This window comes from Carettochelys insculpta, chromosome 7, assembly GCF_033958435.1.
Source record: "Carettochelys insculpta isolate YL-2023 chromosome 7, ASM3395843v1, whole genome shotgun sequence".
Taxonomy (NCBI): Eukaryota; Metazoa; Chordata; order Testudines; family Carettochelyidae; genus Carettochelys; species Carettochelys insculpta.
In genome coordinates this window covers 42343797-42362896 of record NC_134143.1, presented here as the reverse complement: position 1 = coordinate 42362896, position 19100 = coordinate 42343797, and the positions used below count along the sequence as shown (strand labels likewise).

General features: G+C 38.6%; 1 protein-coding gene across 7 annotated transcripts in view; it reads left to right on the top strand.

The window, feature by feature from the left end:
* EXOC6 (exocyst complex component 6) overlaps positions 1-19100 on the top strand; it is a 190264-nt gene that overhangs the window by 45275 nt on the left and 125889 nt on the right. For all 7 annotated transcript variants that reach the window (XM_075000389.1, XM_075000388.1, XM_075000391.1 and 4 more), the window contains exons 2-6: positions 2385-2556; positions 3853-3900; positions 3989-4079; positions 5088-5133; positions 15576-15780. In XM_075000389.1, the coding sequence (XP_074856490.1) occupies positions 2385-2556; positions 3853-3900; positions 3989-4079; positions 5088-5133; positions 15576-15780 (562 nt within the window). The remainder of the gene's footprint in view (positions 1-2384; positions 2557-3852; positions 3901-3988; positions 4080-5087; positions 5134-15575; positions 15781-19100) is intronic.

Sequence of the window (19100 nt, the reverse complement as noted above, 5' to 3'; positions counted from 1 at the left end):
GGCCCCATATTGTGTGGGGGAGCGGCTGGCCTGGTTTGGGGAAGGGGGGTCCATTGGGCTGCTGCGCTGGCCTAGGGATGGGCTGGCGTGGTACAGGGGGGCTCTGTTGGGAGACTGGGCTTGGCCCCATGCTGGCTGGGGGAGGAGCTAGCACAGGGCAGGAGTGTGGAACATGGTAGAACCTTGCCGGGACAGACAGATGGATGGACACATTTCGTCACATGATTACCAGTGAGTTATTAGTTTTCAAATGATACCTCGCAAGGCATATTTTGCACAAAGATTATTACAGTAGTTTACAGGGTGTGAATGCAGAGGTGATTGTGATAACAACTATACCTTTGCTCCTTTCAGCCTTCGATATTTTGGTGTTATTTTATTTTTCATTATATTTGTGGAATAATGCAATAAACAGGTAGAGTGGGGGAAATGAATGTTGAGGCTCCTATGGAAGATGATGTGCCCAAGGCTCTCTTTTGTGCCATGACTCTACTCTCCTATAGATGTCAGCAAAGTGGAAAATAAATTTGATTGTCTGACTAAAGTACTTGAAGTCCAGAGGCACGATCTGTCTCTATAAGCGGCTAAAAAGTCTGTCCAAATTACAATATCTTGGTGCTTTCCTTTGAGGCCCAGGTCAGGTGATTATACGCAGGGGTGCTGGAACAGTTCTTATGGTGGGGTGTGGTAAGCCACAGAATCCACCTATATATATAATGGAAACCATTGCAAGCCAGGGGGTGCAGCAGCACCCCTAGTTTCAGCACCTTTGATTACCTGAGAACCCAAGCTTTCCTTTTTGGAGGAGAATAGTTTCTAGTTCTCCTGGTTGTGGAGAAAAGCCTGAAAGTATGAAAAGGCTGAAAAACTTGAAGGCAAATAAAAATAATTGAGGTTTTTTCAGTGTCTCATAATTTTTAAGCCAATGTCATGACTTGGGAGCTTGACTGATTATTTTTGAACTCTTGTGGTTGGCAATACTGAAACTTTCTTACTGGCTTCTTTCACTCTTGTATTGCCCCTTTTGATGCATTCCAGCAGTCATCTGTTTTGTCTGCCATTGTGACCACGTCACATTACTATTCTAATCCTTTGATTGGTTTTCTGATCACATTTAAGGGCTCTGTCCTTTTCTCTGCTGTTTAGCTGCCCATATCTAGACCCCTGCAGATCAACAGGTATCTGAGGTTCGCTTTTGCAGATATGGATGTGGATACCAATTTTGTATGTGCACAAGGTTCTGTCCATACCTCTAATTTCCATTTGCATGCCTCTTCTACTGAAGCTTGAAGATTAACCACCCAGTATATCCCTTTCTTGCCCATTTCTATGTCTGTGCCTTCTTCATGTGATTGCTATTCCCCCAATCAAGTTCAACGAGTTCCTAATTTAATTATTCTTTAAAACAGATTTCTTCCATCAGACCATTAAATCCTCGTGCTGCCTTCAGTAACAAACCAGCCTTCATCCCCCACACTAGGGGGCAAAAAAACCCCCAACACTCCAAAACGAAACGTTATTAATATAAATGGAACAAACAAGCCACATTCTCTACTTTGCTTTTTATTCTATCTGCTTCCCAGTCCTCAGTTGTTTGTCATTTATTGCATTATAAGCAGTTGAGGAAGAAGAACCCAGATTCCTCATTGACTGTGTAGTCCCCAGGCCAAAGTTTTCAAAGATGTGGGCAACTAAATCCATAGATAGGATCCTAAATAAAAACAGCCTGATTATGAAAAGGGCTGACTTCAATAGGAGTGATGGTGGCTTACCAGTTCTGAAAATCACACCACTTTTGGGTGCCTAAACGTAGATTTAGATGAGAGTTTTAGGCATCTGTGTTTTAAAATGCTGGCTCTGTTGCAGTCTTGAAGCTGTAGATAAATCTTTTTGAGGAGAAAGATAGTATTTTGTTCGTCATTATTAACTGTGGCTCACTACGGAGCTGAATGCTTCAGGATATTTCTTAACTATATTTGGCTATAGATGCAAAATGTATTTAATTGGGCAATTTTGATGTTAGGCATACTAGAGAAATAAATATATGTATTTATACTTCCTTATATTTAACAAATAGTGGAATTTGATGGAAGAGTGAGCCAGGCTATTTGAAGCGGTTAGAAAAACTGAGTCTTTTGTACTCATATTTGAGCATAAGGGCATAAGTAAATAACCAGTGAGGCTGAGGTCAACCATGAGATAACTGGTTAGAAACTGGGATAAATGCCATAAGGGTCAGATTCAGAGCTCAGTTTTGGATTATATCTTTTGTTTTATAATTTCAGTGGTGTGGATCACAAATTAGGTAATTGTGATATCTCGTTTGAATTTAAAAGATGAAAAACTATTGAGAAAAATTCTGTTTTGTAACATGTATTTAACAGGTCTGTGTATGATGACCAGCCAAATGCACACCAAAGGTTTATGGAAAAACTAGATGCTTGCATACGTAACCATGACAGAGAAATAGAAAAGATGTGTAATTTTCACCATCAAGGCTTTGTGGATGCTATTACAGAACTTCTTAAAGTAAGGGCTGATGCAGAAAAATTGAAGGTGAGAAACTACTTACTTAAACTTATGTTTTTGATTATAATTGATTAATACTAGATGGAATGTTTCTTCTTTAAGTGATAAGACTTTCATTTGTATACACAAGTTCTGATGTTAACAATTAAATTTTCAGAAATTGTTTAGATGTTTAGGAATATCTTGTCTACTATTAATAAATATGCCATGTTAATATTTTAGGTCTCATTTTCTGATTCCTTCATTCATAATTTTTGTAAAACATTGCCAAAAGCAAGTCACCGTTTTATGAAGTATTTACAGAAGACTTTCCAAAGGCAAAGTAATGGTATAATAGGTCTTGGATTTTTCTCAGTTTGATTACAAAATCATATATAAGACCCCACAATTTAAGATTCAGAAAAAAATGTTACAAATCTTGATTCTCTTGGAAGGGCTCCACTTGGAGTTCATTGTACATTTTTCATAAAAAAATGTTCTTGTGTTCCCCAAAATAGTAAGTGGTGGTGGTTGTATTCATTAGAAGTAAGGACTCAGGTTTACTCAAAAGTCAGAATGTAAAATATTGAATTGTGAGATCTGTCCCTTTTAGCTCTCTTTACACTTTGAAGAGCAAAAAATGCACACCAGACAGAATGAACATAGTTCACCAGAGGTTATGATTAGAAGAGCATTATATAAAGGATATTCAGATAACAAGAGACCAGATACAGCATCAATGAGGTCATTGAGCATCTTTGTTTGGAAATTAATGAGATTTTTAATAAACTAGAATGTGCTTCCTTATTATGATGACCTAATGAGTCACTTAATATGTGGGAAAATCTGAGGTTGAGCTTTGTTTGCACCTGCAGCATTAAAATGTTGCTGTGGTTTGGAGATTTCCACGTTTGATGTTAATCAACCACCCAGTGTTTGCATTCAGCAAAGTATGAATGTTTAATTACCATAAAATGCAATCACCATTTCTTACAGACAATGAATGGCACATAGAGCTCATTGAGGTTATCAAAAAGGGACCAGTGGTCAATTGGGTCAATGATTTGAATTGTTTGACAGACCTACAGAAACAAGTAAAGTTCAAAAATCCCAAGTAAATTTGAGAAGTTTGCCACAGAATCTGTTAGAAAGAACTGTCATAAGTAATTGAAGTTAACAAAAGCCCTTTGCGATCAAAAGTTCAAGTTCAAGCTGTAGAGTTAATTTGAATTTTCATTTCTTTGTTCTAAATTTCTCATGAAGTATGATCTAATTACAAGGGTGAGCAGTTACATCAGGGCAATATATGCATATTTGTCTAACAAAGGTGAAATTATTTTTAAGGTCCAAGTTACTGATACCAACCGGAGGCTTCAGGATGCTGGGAAGGAGGTGAGAAAATGTTTTTTTAATTGAATATTTGCAGCAAATTAAACTTGTTTGCATAATTTAATTGTATTTTTTTAACAAAATATCTAAGGTGATAGCCCAAACAGAGGAAATAATCCGATGTAGAATTCAGCAGCGGAATATTACAACAGTAGTGGAAAAACTGCAGTTATGTCTTCCAGGTGAGTTACAAATATGTGCAGTAGTGAGATTTGGATAAATACAATAATAATTAAACAATGAGATAAGTCACTGCACCCAAAATGCAACAGCAGGTTTTTTTTCTCCTTTTTCAATGTAACATGAGATTTAGCAGGAGAGTTATTTGGATCTTACAACTGTGTCCAAATTTAGATCTCTTGATGATATATTTATTCTATAATAATTGTAATAGGGTAAGCATACAGCTTTGTTTGCAAACTTACAATGAGAAATTAAGAAACAAGCCTGTGTATCATATAATAAATATGTTTGCATTTAAATCCCTAAAGTTGTAGTTTAATATTTATTTTCTTGTGGTTAAAAGTTTAAGGGAAAACATTAAAATATTTGCAAACATAATTTATAATATAGCCTTTCAGTATCGTGCACTATTACAATGGCATATTTTTGAACAGCACCATCTTGAAACATTATGTTTCATATATAGTTAGAGAACATATTGCATTTCATAGTGCACCTCTATAAAGACTGTCTCCTGTTTATGACATTGGCAGAGAGGTTTGAACCTTGTTGTTTTGTACTACCAAATCTTTCTCTTGTCAGTTGGAATAATGACAGTAGATGGTACTGTTGCATTTCTATGAACTATTCCTACTAGCTGATAATATGTATGAAATTCCCCAGGTTTTTTATGGGGAGCTATGAATGTAATTGGTTGAGAGACAGTTAAACAAAATTTGTGTGTTGACACTGAAAAATGTTTGAAACTAATATTTCACTTAAATTCTTTATTACTTCTCTTTACTAGTTCACTCTTTCCATCTTAATCCGCAATGTGAAACCTTATTTTTTGCTTCATCTAGTTGTCTTCCTATTTTAATGTACTGAGAAAAATATGTAAGTGAATCTAAACTAAAATAATATACAGTATATACTTTTCATTTTAAACTATATAATATTTTTCTTATAGACCAGAATATTCCATTTTCAGTAATATCTTAAAGGGTTAATATTTTTGTTTTATATAGTACTGGAAATGTACAGCAAACTAAAAGAACAGATGAATGTAAAAAGGTGAGTGAATTTCCATAACTTTTTTAATTAGTGGGTTCATCTACTTGTATTTTATATTTATTGAAGACTGGTAAAGACTAGTAAGGTCAAGTCATAGGGAATCAGAGAGGCAGGTCTTTCATCGTTCCTTGCCTTTGTTTCATGTATGCCATTACAAATTAACTGACAATACATGAAAAATAAAGCATTTTAAGGATTTTAATGAAGAAACTTGAGAAAACACTTTTTACTTAAACATGAATATAATGGAAATGTAGGACATGAAGTATAAATTTTATTAATACTCTAAAACAAATTAAGGAGCAAGAATAAAAGAGATCCTTAGGGAGTAGAAATGGTAAATTATTGATCCCTTTTTGGTTCATTATTACGTTATAATCTATAATAGTAAATGAAAATATATAATTCAAGAAGGAAAGATGTCTGATTTCTTATATATCTTCCTTCAGTGTCAGACACGTTATTACTCCCATATATTTGAAACAGTGTGGCTATGTCTACACGAGCCCCCTTCTTAGAAGGGGGCATGGTGATCCTCCTGATCAGAGAACACTAATGAAGTGCTGTGATGAATATGCAGCACTTCATTAGGCTGATGCTCCCTGCTGCAACTTCGAAGTGTCCGCATGCCATGTAGCCGTAGGCACTTTGAAGTGCCTGTGCTTCTTGGAAGTTCCTTTACTCTCCAAAATGTGTGAGCATTTTCTCTTTACTGTATGCACAAAAATGTGAGTTCTAAAAGAGATTCGCTTGTTGTCAGCTGTTGGACTAGTGTTTGCTGTTTTCTACCTATGGGCCAGATCAGTGATCTGTAATCCTCCCAGAGTAAAGGGCAGCATCTTGTTGTGATAAATATGTATCAGCCCAGCAGGGATACTGATTCCTTGAGTCATGGTCTCCTATCCAGTGTTCCTACTGTTCTGCGAAGGGGAAGTAAATTCCCTGGATCTACACTTACTGTATTGGCTCTCTGCTTACTAGAACCTGGTGTGGCTGTAGATGTTCTGCAATTCCTGCTGTTTCCTGCATGCAGCAGGTGGTGATATAGTACACTCCAGTAGTTAAAGTGGTCATATCCTCTCACTTCCTTGCATGGTTGCACAGGACAGGCACTGTCTGGCTTTATAATTGGCAGGGATGTTAAATTACTAAGTGGAATGATGGAGGGATCGCATGAGTGAGCAACAGTAACAGTTTTTTAGCAGCATTTTGATTCCAGATAATCTGTTTTTGTAGACTCACTCCCATTGGTTCTTTGGGGTTGATTTGGTGGGATTTTTTTAAAACTATTATTGAGAAGTCGTCAGTACTTTTCAAAGTTAAAAAAATCTTCAGCCCCCTAAAGATTTATCACCTCCTCAGGAAAAAATTACAGGAGAGGAAATTGGTACATGGGAAACTGTAAGTTAAGAACAGTGGCATTGCACGTGTATCAGGTGATCAGATTTGGGGTTAGGACATGTCATGATCATCCCACAAGAATCGCAGTGTGAGATATGTTTGCCACTTGCCACATGTGGTGAACAGGACTACCCCAAGTGGCGATTCTGGGATCTGGAGCTGCATGCTGTGATTTCATTAGAAATTCGATTTCCACAGAATCTCAGACAAGACTGGAATTGCTAATTCCAAAAAGCAATTAGAAAAAAGGTGTGGCATTTTTTGTGTTTAGGAGAAAATCCTACTGAGACTTCTTTACACATCATAAAGAAGCCGAAAGGGCAGAAGCTCATTTATTTCCTTCTCTAGATATCTCCTTTTAAAATAGTGGAAAATATGGGTCTGGAATATGTTTTGCTTTACATTGCCAGGACGACAGCTCGCAGAGAATTCCAAACAGCTATCTGTTGGTAACAGTTTTTCAGCACTATCAACCTGGGCTGGATTTGAACTGGTGACCTATGGGTGAAAGGCTCTGTATCCCTTTTAACTATCTCCCGAGCCATGTATAATGCAAGTTGACAAGAATTATCGTTGTGAGGAAAAATAAATGAGGAATCTGTTCCAAACAGACAAGTCTGGTTGGAGAGTTTTATTGAGAGGTTAGGTATTGGGAGAAGGGAGCTGAAGGGAAGGGTGTTGGTGCTTTATTACCCTCTATGGATTTATAGATTTAAAATGAACCTTCCAGGTTTTAAAGACTAATCTAAAGTGACTTAATCATTTTGTGCTTTTTGTTTAACCATATTATATCTTATCCTGTGGCTGCCTGTATGTGTCTTTGAATAAAGTCACAGACTTTCGTTTAGAAAATGATGGATATACAACTCCATCAGGATTTGTTAGAGAAAGAGATACAAAAGCCCTGACATTGTTAGTGTGCTGTGGAAAGCACTCCATATTAGTGAGTGCAATAGAAATGCCTGTAAATAAATTATTTGGTTGCTAAGGCTGTTGTTGGACCCCACTTAAGCCACTACAGGAAAGATGGAAAGGACTAGATCTTGTGGGTAAGGTTTAGTGCTGAGGGATCTGGATTCTTTCCCTGGCTTTGCTATTGACTGTCTGTGTAAAGGTGGGAAAGTCACTTAGCCCTTCTGTGTCTTAGTTACCCATACATTACAATGGCGACTATGGTTTCTTATCCCACACAGAGTTGAGATTAGTACATTTTGCCAACTGTTTGGGATCCTCACATGAACGTTTCTGTATGAGAGCAGTATATAACCACAGGATGATGGGAACAAATTCCACAGCAGCAAAACCCTAAATCCTGTGGCTGGGTAAATTTACTCCCCATTCATCCCGTCCCCATGCAGACAAGTGCTGACAGTTGAATTATATGAAGGTAAATCCATTGTTGATTATTTTCAGCTCTGGCTGATTGTAAGGATTTTTTTTTCATTGTGCTCTCTATGTGGTCCATTTCCACACGTATGTTCCCATGCCATTCTCTAGGTGGTCCAGTTAAGAATTTCCTTTCCCATGCACCCCAGAGAAGGGGGAAGGTGAAAGAGACAGTAGGCACTGTGGTCAGCTAGTTAAGATATCTTGTTCTCTAGATCACCAGCTTACCAGCCAGTGCTTATGGTTCCTTTGGTTGCAAGTGCAGTTCTGATCCATTTCTGTCTAGCTCTATGGAGTATGCAGCAAGCATGCACAATAATTCAAATAACTTCTTGTAGGGAAAGCTGGAGAGCCAGAGTGAGATATAGGCAGGTCCTATATCTGAGAGTGCAAAAGAGACTGGAAAATTTGGGATTTCTGGTTGCAGCAGATGGGTGACATCCTTAGCAAAAATGCTGAGTTCGGTGGGACAGCAAAATGCCCAAATTGTAAGGACCGCAAGTCCCTTTTTAGGTTGAATGGGACAGGTCACAAATCTCAAAGTTTTAGTTTTAGGTACCTTGCAGATTCAGGCAAGCATCCCTACATCAGTTTACGGTTGGCTCATGTTTTTCATGTTATCTGTACAAGAGCTAGCATAACAGGTTTCAGTAATTTAACTTTGAAAGAAAAGGTGGTGGCTCAGTCTTGTAAAACAAAGATACTTTTGAAGCTTTCAAAAATGATTGATAGTTCCTTAGGATAAATTATTCACAATGGTAAAAGGTTCAAAAAGTAGGAAGTCCTTTCATAAAAAAGATGATAGTAGGAGTGAGCATGGTATAAAAACAGAATTTTTTACCCACAAATTGTAACAAACACATGGAGACTCTTACAGTGGAAATCTGGTCAACAATGAACACAAATGAGTTTGAGATACCTGGTCCTTAGAAGTGAAAGTGACTTAATCGTACCTCTGAATCAGTTCTCTGCTGTCCAAAATTCTAGCATGTTTTTTGGTTCAGGATTGTTCACCTTCCCTTTTTGTAACCAGGTTTCTGTAGAGTTTGTAATGGGCACATTGTGAGTCTTTTTAGAGGAAACCACAACATTTGTATGTGCTTAAAGAAAATCGTTTTTTGTCATGTTGAAGCATTACTCCCCTTCAATGGGATAGTCAGCTTGAATTTTTGGAAGTCAATTAAGTGTTTAAAAAATTCTAACAATTTTTTTTATGAGTATTAGGGCCTTTTTCTAAGGCAGGATGTGGCTTTTTACTGCTCTGTTAGCTTTTTGTGTCGATTCAGAAGTGAGCATGTCTCTTAGGAGAAGAGGTTTGGTCAGAGATGAGGAAGCCAAACCTAGCATTTCTTTCAAGGCTGATGTGGTGCATGCTTATTTTGCCTTGAGTACCCCAGTGCAGAACCGTGTTTTGCCTCCTTTATGATCACAATAACTTCTTTATACTACTTTCCCCCAAAGGAACTAAGCAGACACTAGCCTACAGATGGCTCTGAATCCCCCCTAGGACTGTATAGCTTGATTGAGAGGAAGTTTTGGTTTGGATCTGCTGAAGTCAGTGCCATTTGCTTTTGGTAAACACACATCACCAGTACCATTCCTGAGGTGCAAGGGGAGAAAAAATGACTTTTTTTGCCAAATATTACACTATGTGTAGTCCTTTCAGTTCCTGCTTGAGGTGTTGCATCCTCTGATCTATATATGTGTAATTGTTTCTTGTGTAGGTATGGCAGTTTTACTTTAAAAATACTGCTTCCTGAATTGTTGTATGATGTGTGTGCGCGCGGTGGGGCAGTTTGCAAAGTGATTTGATTCATAGACAAAAGTCTTCCTTCACATGTCTCTTTGGGTACATCCCAAAGCAATAATGGCGATATTCCTGGCCTGCATCGGTCCTATTTATGCACTAAAATATATTTTTTTTATTTTTGTACCTGTTGTTTTTAGGTTTTGTAACTTAATGTTCAATGCTTACTTTGCTTTTCCTCCTACAGTTAAATCAATCCCCACTAGGTAATGATCTATCAATAAATAATACTACTGCTAGCTTCATACCTTTTATAAAGTTGTTTGTGCTCCACAAAAATAATACCTATTCTGGAGGTGAAGCTGTTGGACCCTGGATGATATAAATTTAATTAGAGAAGGGAAAATAATTATCTTATTATAATTTCCTTGTCAATTAAGGATATTGTATAATTGTGAATTTGAAATATATGTTGATACTGCAACTGTCTCTTTCCTGTGTATAGCATCTTTTACAGCCCTGACTTCTTATAGTTTTAAACAAGTAAATAGTGAACACACACTAAGGAGCTTTTAAAATTTCATCACTCATTCTGTTCTCTGTCTTATCTTTTCAGTGGCTTTTGGTTAGGTTCACATGTTAATTATTTGGATACCTTTTGATGTTTCTAGGGATCACTGTAGTGCAATGGAATTTAAATTGATATTTATAAAGTTCTCTGAAGCCAAAAAAGCAGTCCTGTAGCACTTTAAAGACTAATAACATGATTTCTTAGGTGATGAGCTTTCATGGGACAGACCCACTTCTTCAGATCTGGAAGTTCAGTTCAGTACAGGGTTTCCCCCAGTCCAGATTAATTCTTCTGGGGGCTTGGGGTGGAACCAAAATGTGGAGTTCAGGATTCATTGTGTGGGAGGGGCTGCTGGGTATCAGGTGTGGGTGCTGGGTGGGAGAGAAGGTGCAGGAGCGAGCTGGGGGTAGTGTTTGGGTCTGGGAGGGGAGAAGGGTGCAGTACTAGACGGGGGTTGAGGGATCTGGGTGGCACGTAAAGTGCATAAGTGGGCTGGGGCAGCGGTGGGGGGAGTTCAGGGGTAGGCTGGAGGTAAGTGATCTGGACAGGATGGAGTGTTCAGGAGCAGGCTAATGGGAAGATTTATCCACCCTCTGCTGTCATATGAGTTATAAGTTTTGTTGCTATTTACATTTGTATGTCCTCATAGTCAAACCTGGGTGTTAGTAAAGTTACTCTCGCAAGTCTTGCTGACAGGAGGTAGTCAGTGCTTTTCTTTCTATATCTCATAAGCAGGAATATTCAAAATGGTTGCTTAACTCATTCCTGTTAGTCGTTTGCAGTTTGTTCACATCACTATATTTGCTTACAGCTCATTCCATTGTGGTCCACTGCTTATGACACAGTTCCTCTGTCCTATTATGCATAAATAATATTTTCTAGATAAAAAAATTGGAATAAATCTCAGAATGTAATGATATGCAAAACTCTGTAGTTTAAATCCTGACCTGCTGGTGACCTTCAAATTAAGTCTTCAGTGCTTCATCAGAGCAGATGTTAAAAAGGGAAGGTCCTCTGTGTGTGGGGGGGTGCATGTGCGCACACACTCAGGACCTTATATTTATATAATTAGTAAGCAACTCTAGAATGGATTGAAAATGGATTATGTTAATTCTGATCTTAGAGACAGCAGTCAAAACCTTCCAGATGAACTAACTGTGCCCCGATAAGCTGATTTGTATAATTTAAATAAAAAGCATTTAAATTATTTTGATGCTGTTACAAATTTATTCCTCCATAGAAGTCTTACCATATGGTCCTCTTGGATAGTGCTTTTTTAAAAAAACAAAAACACACACACACACACCCATCCCAAAATCCTCTTTTTTATTGAAAACATTCTATTTGCTTTATATAAAATAAACAGAAGGAAAGTATACAATAAAGCAAATCCTCCTAATTTACACTTGAAACCGCTTTGTTTGCAGTCTTCTGAAAGCAATTGTATTCATGGGGAGAGAGCAGTTTTTCCCCTATCCTTTAACTATACTGAATTCAACAGTCTTGAGTCTGTATAGAACCAGAATTTACAGCTGAAATATTCAGATGCTTTTTGCACGTGTATTTACAAAAGTTAAAGTGATCGCATCAAGCTGAATCATTTCTGTTTCTGTTTGATGGTGTTTTTGTACTGTTATTTTGAAGTACATGTAAGCTAACCATAATTGAAAATGTTTTTTTCCAGTTTAATTTTGTATATTTGAAGGAACTTTGTGTATATTAAATACAGTATATTGTGTGGATTAATATATTATCAATTTCCCTCCATGTAGTCAGTTCCCTTATTGATTATGTGGGTCTTATAAGGAGAAAGTTGAGCCAAAATGACAACTCAAACAATCTAAAATTGAACTAAAAGTGAGATCTTGAATTTATGCTGAGAAAAAGATAGCATTTTTGAAAATGGAGGTTAATTAAGCCTGACCTGTGCTTGACCCCCTTTTCCTAGTCAAGACTTCCTTGACTAGGAGGTTTCTGTACCACCTACTCTTGAATTACAGAAGTCAGGATTCAGCCCAAAATGAGTATTTTTAAATTCCTTAAATGCTGAGTGGTTGGCAATATTTTTGTTGACAGAACCATTTGTTATCATACCTGCTATATAATAGTTTGTCTCAAGCTGTATGTTTTACCCACAGCCATAGTCATACCGTGGATAAGTAACAGAGTGGATAAGTGTGTTGAACAAAAAATAGTCTTGGCCCTGAAGAGATTGCAGTCTGTAAGAGAGCTGAGAAAAAAGGTTATTAAATGAAAAATATTAAGTTCCCCACAAATTTTACAATTTTTACAGTGATCTCCCTCTGAAGATGACAAAAATTCATGGTATTTCTATACCGTAAGAACATGATACCGTGTATAGGTGATATTTGAACATTTAACCACCTTTGTGTCAGACTTATTTGAGTTTTAGTTTCTTTCATTTTGCATTACATCCTACAAGGGTATTGATGAGATCATGTGTGGGAAGAGTTTTGACATTTTTACCTGTGAGGCAAGAGATAGAAAATGCAGTTCAGAACCATGCCATGTTCAGTTCCTTGGTGTGTTTGCAAGAGGAACCTGGATTTGATGTGTTACCACAGGCAACAAGCTCAACCCCTTGAGGAGGGGAGTGCCTTGCCATGTTCAACAGGAACCTTTCTGTTCAAGTGAGGAGCAGAGCTGACAGTTTGCAAAGTGAACCTGGCTGTGGGGGTGAATGGAAAGTGCAGGGCAACTTTTTGGGTTCTAATGAGAACACACTGAAAACTTTTTTAAGAAGGAGAGAGGTTCTAAGACTTGGTGTGTTGGGTTCAAAATTATTGTACGTCATCAAATGAAAATGAACAAAGCCATCTATTTCTAGTCTAAAAGCAGAAACACTGCATGCAGCTGAGGGATTTTTATTGTTTTCCCAATTTAGTACAGATATGTTTACTACTTGTCACTCTTTATTTTACATCTTTGTCTCCATATATTAGATCTCCACAGACTACAGACTCTTAGGCTGTGTCTACGCTACCTCCCTACTTCGAAGGGAGGATGGTAAGTAGGATGTTGGGAGTTTATTAATGAAGTGCTGTGGTGCATGTGCAGCACTTCATTAAGCAAAGTCCCCCCCTCACTTGGCAACTCTGAAGTGTTAAACTTTGAAGTGCCGGCTGGCGTGTAGCTGCAACTCACCCACTGATACTTCAAAGTGCCTGAGGAGTAAAGGGACTTCGTAGTTGCCAAGGCACTTTGAAGTTCTGGCAGGTGAGGTGCAGCTACACGCCAGCCAACACTTCGAAGTTTAACACTTCGGAGTTGCCATGGGGCAGCATGTGCTTAATGAAGTGCTGCATATGCAGCGCAGCACTTCATTAATAAGCTCCCAACACCCTACTTACCATCCTCCCTTTGAAGTAGGGAGGTAGTGTAGACAAGCCCTAAATATGATGAAGGATTTGGATAGATAGCATAGAATCACGTGAAAATGTGATCCATCAAGCTAATAATAAAGAGGCATTTAATATCTTTTTTCCTATTATTTTAAATCTGTGATTTCCTAATTAACTTTATATTAAAATCTGTACATCCTTTATAAGTCCATGTTGAATAACATTTTGTTGTTGCAACTTGTTGGCTTAAACTATATAGTAAATTTAGATGCGTGTTTGTCTTCACTTAAAAAAACAGGTGTATTCCTGTGGGTGAGACTGCTCACTTGGGATGCAAGTTTGGATGTTCAAATTATGGTGGGTGTGCAACATTTTCAGAAAAAAATACTGTAATCATGTAATCTGAGATGAGATATGGCAATAACTGGCAAATTATTTTTCTAAGCAAAACCAAAAAACTACATAAATAGCTGATGAAAAATAAATGAGCACATAAAGGTGCAATATTTTTGTCAGGTAGACTGGTGAAATGCATTAGGTGTCTGATTATCCTTTTTTTTTTTTTTTTTAAAAAAAAAAAGATCATTAAGGTTAACCTGCTCTCTCACTGGTCCTTTAAGCTCCACTTAGGAGAAGTGAGGGGGTTAAAATCCTAATTTTACACTTAAAATTTCACCTGTTAAAGGAATACTATTAGCATGAAATTCACGGTACTTTCTTAACTTTTTGTCTACTATTATTGCAGATCATAGCTAAGGACAGATCTTGCAAGCATGCACACTTTATTCATATGAGTAGTTACTTTTAACGTCAGTGTGGGGGGAACTTTTCACAAAAATAAGGGTAGTTATGAACAGAAGTATTTGCAGAGAGAGAGGCCTTAAAATAACTGTAACTAAAAGGTTATAGAAAAATACAGTTTATCTGTTTATTTTGTGCAGTTACTTTGCATGTAGTCAGTTTCACTCCATTTCCCATAGGCAATCATTTTTTCTTATAGTTTATACAGGGTCTTAGTATTAAATCCATTTTTTAAAATTTATTACATTTCAGTGGAAGTTTCTCTTTAAACTCAGTTACCCTTTTGTCACGGTTCATGGCATACTTAATTATTAATGTGCTATAAAATGTTTTATTTGCTTCCTGTAAAACATCTTCAACAGATTTTTGCTCTTAAAAGCTAATGTAAAATTGTGAAGTTTTTTTTTCTTGTACAACATACTTCTGTTTGTGCCACAAATGTGCTTCAAGTCTCTGTTAACATCACTAGTTTATTTTAATGTACAGTACTGTACTTTGTCAAACCATAAACAGAATAATGGGGTGGAACAAAAAGAGTGCATTGTTGAAAAGAGGAAAAAGGTGTTAAATGTCTATAGTTCTTTCTCTAAGGACGGTGAGGAAGATATGCTTTTGAGAAAGGCACCCCAAATACTGAATGGGTGCTCACCATTGTATTTTAGAAAAATGAAGAAATTAATAAAAATATGGTTAGTGCTGGAACAATAAATTAAACTAAATAAACAGAGGTAACTAATTTTATTACAATATTAAAGTCCCGTTTCTTCAGGGGTCAGTTAGACAGAACAGTTTGTACAATTGGAGCCTAATTTTGCACTTGAGAATTTTTAACTTTTTTGAAAATAATTATTTCAGATTGACAGGGTCATGTGAGCTAACTTTCTGTAGCTAAACAGTTAGAAAAGCTTGTCTTGTTAGAAACCTTATCTCTCACCAACATAAGTTGGTCCAATAAAAGATATTAACTTACACACTTTACACACTTTGATTTTCTAAATAAACTCACATATTTGAGACTGACTTTTTAACTTAACTCTTTTGTAAGTATAAAATGCTTTCATCATATATTTTTAATTGGTAATATATGTGATTCTGATGGCGCTTAGAACATACATATCAGTGCACATTTCCTTAAATGTAATGTCTTCATAACCTGTTTTTAAACTCTTTACAGATATTATTCTGCTTTAAAAACAATGGAACAGTTAGAAAATGTATACTTTCCTAGAGTTAGCCAATATAGATTTTGCCAGATAATGATAGAAAACCTTCCAAAACTACGTGAAGAAGTTAAAGAAATTTCAATGTCGGATCTCAAGGATTTCTTAGAGAGTATTCGAAAACATTCTGACAAAATAGGGGAAACAGCTATGAAACAGGTAAGTTGCATGAAATAATTTCATTCTCATGAAAAATTAGTGAATTAAGTTAAACATAGCGTCAATATCTTAACCTTCATTTATTCTAAGATATTTAAAATATGCTTTTTTTCCCCCCTTTCCCTTTCTGATTTTTCTGGTGGCTTTTTTTGTTTGTTTGTTTTGTTTTGCTTTGTTTTTGTTTTAATGAGCCCATGCGATAGCAACATTCATTTAAAGCAGCTCAAAATTCAGAATGTGCTATGTTTTGGAAAAGTAATGGTCAGATTTATTCCTTTTTTTAAACACAAAAATATAATTACAGAATTTTGAATTGCAACATGAAGTATAAATTTTGTAGATAGTATCTCTTTTCCCATACATTATTTTAACACAGTAGGAGGCAACTGCTGTTTAAGTAATAAACTTATTTAAAGTGACTGAGACTCTAATCCTGTGAATCCTGTAAACTTTGGCTGTCCTAAGAAAGGTGAGATTTTTTTTTCAGTTGAATTAGATAACCTGATTTAGTTAGCTTGACTTGAAACACCCCTGGACACCTCTGGCATGTCAAGTCTCTAGTTCTTGACATACATTTATATAGGCATGTAGCCATCAGCCCATAGGAAGCTCCTGGAACAGAGTGGTAAAGTGCATCTCCTCTGCAGCAGAGATTTTCTTGATCAGTCAGGCCCATCCTCGGTTCCATATACTGGTTTCTCATAGAATGCTGAGTCAAGTGGAAGGTCTCAGTTCTTATCTCTAAGCTACTCAGTGGCCTGGGCCCAAGATATTTAAAAATTGCCTAAAGCTGAGGCTTGCCATCAACAACTGTGCCACTTGAGCTCCATAATGCTTTCTTTCACTAGGGAAAGATCATCTGTGTAGGCGAAAGCTTTATTGCATTTTTTTCTGAAAAGGTGGAATGAACTTCCATGGGAACTGTGGACTTCTACAAGCCTTCTGCTCCAAGTACAAGGCCCACTTCTTTGACTTTGCCTTCTCTAACACAAACCAGCTTGTACATTTAAAAAACAAAAACAAAATAGGAACAATTAAAAACCCAACCAAACCAAAAAGCTTTACTGCACGTGTATATTTTACTCCTGAAAAAAAAGGATGGGAGAGAACTAACCACACTTGATAGGTGTTAATCATGTTGTTTGGTGTACGAAAGGAAGATACTACAATATTATGGTGATGAAAGCAGTATTTCTACACTGCATCATAAACCTGGGTCTGTGGGACCTGTGTTTGTGGCTTCTAATTCCTACCCAACACTTGACTGTCCATGCTTTATCATAAAGCTAGATATATGTTGCTGGACCTGTCTCACAACTGTGCTACTGTGTCCATAGTGGACTACACAGACCTTCTGATTTGGGCTTGTGCTTGAGCTATGTTCACACTGCTGAACACCATGGCTTGGCCATAAGTCTCAGTGGACTTGGTCTCAGACCTGACCTCCTGGATGGGGCCAGGGGCATGGGTTCTGAGTGATCACCAACCAGAGCCAGACAGATTTGTGAGTGGACAATAGGGGGCTCTGGACTCAGACCTGAGAGGGTCTGGATTTAAAAGGCAATGTAGAACAGAATAGCTTTTTTGACCTGATGTTAATTGATTACCAGTTAAATTGAGTGCATTAACATGTTTGTAAAACTAGTATGAACATTCCCCAAACATTTGTTCACAATACAAGAATTTGTATTTTATGCTAGACAGAGCCAGCAAATGTGTCAAATCTACAACTGCACTTTCTTCAATATAGTTTTAACACTTTTAAAATACACCTTTTTTAGCATAGACTCGATTAGTTTAACAAGTATAATTATGTTAGCTGGTGCAATTATTGAGTAGTAAGCTGTGGCTACCCTCGGGCTTTGTCTTTATTTAGGGTACAGTAGGTGTGTTCTTAAAGAGTGTTAACCAGCTCAAAGTAAAATCCTAGTGACTATAAAGGATTTTTTTAGTTGTTCACTTAAGTGAGCAGATCATTTAAAGACTACGCTCCATAGTGTTTTTGCAAATTTGCATATATTTTTAAAAGCTCTTAACGTGTGCTGAATTGCATACTATATGGTTCTTCGAGACTACAACTCCCAGAATCGCAATCTCTCTCTTCACATACTGTGACAAAGTCCCTTGTCAGCCTCTGTGCGTCCCTGCGCTTTCTGGCAGATTTGTGCTGCCTCAGAGACTCATGGAGGCCCCCCTTTTGCCCAGGCCCTTCCAAAGGCAGGGGTCTCCGCTTAGCGAGCCATTCTCATCATAGGCAGGACCAGTACAGGGAGAATAATACCAGTCCCCTTGCAGGCCTGCACCTGCTCCGGTAAAGTGATCCCTCGGGGGCTCAGGGAAGGAGAGAGGGGAGTCCAGACCCACCCTCTACCCTGGACTCTGGCCCAGGGTCCCTATGAGAACAAGAGGCAACCGGCAGGACCTTTACCCCTGCCCCAAAGTAGCAGTCTCACCCTGGGCCACGTCGCCCACCACTTCCCCGTGGTACCTTTTCACTGTGCTCCTGCTCCTGCTCCTGCTCCTGCTCTTCCCAAAACCTTTCCCCCGCTACCAGATGGGGAGCCTTTTATAGGGAGCACAGGGCCTATCTGACCAATGAGGGCTGATACCTAATAAGGCCCCAGCTGCCTGTCCTAATTGGGCCTATTCAGGGACCAAGACTGCCTTAGCCCACCAGCTGGCATCTCTTGGTAGGCCTCCTACAGGGCTGCTGCTGTGGGCCCCCCCCTCCCCTTGGGGAACCCCCCCACAGTTGGGAGGTGTGGTGCAGGGGGGCAGACAGCCCTTGGCTGTTTCACGCCCCCGTAGGGCTGTCCTTTTGCCCCCCGTTCCCCTTCTTGGGCCAGTTTCCTCTTTCTCCCCCCACTCCTCCACCGTTTCCAGGCAGTTCCCTCCTGAGCTGCTGGGTGGGTGGACTGAGGGGGGGACTCTTGCCCCCTGCCCTTTGGCGGGGGGGCCTCCTCCTCCGCCTCCCCCTCTTTTCCACCCTTTAGGGGGGAGACTACTGGTCCCCACTTTGGGCCCACCTTTCTCCACCTGCTGGCTGCGGCATCCCCACTGCTTCAGAGGAGGTAAGGGGCTTTCTTGGGCGGTGGCTGGACTTCCTTCCACAGCTTGCTGTGGAGCGGCTTGGGGGAGGGGTGAGGTTGGGTGGGGCCCCGCTCCACAGGGGTGGCTGCATAGTTGGGGGTGGGGTGTAAGGGTGTGGTCCCTGCCCTGCCCCTGCAGCCACTGCCTCCTTCCCCATCTCCCCCACCCACACACCCAATGCCGTCGGGGCCCTCCCCATCTGGGCCCCACCCAAACCATCTGCCCCTTCC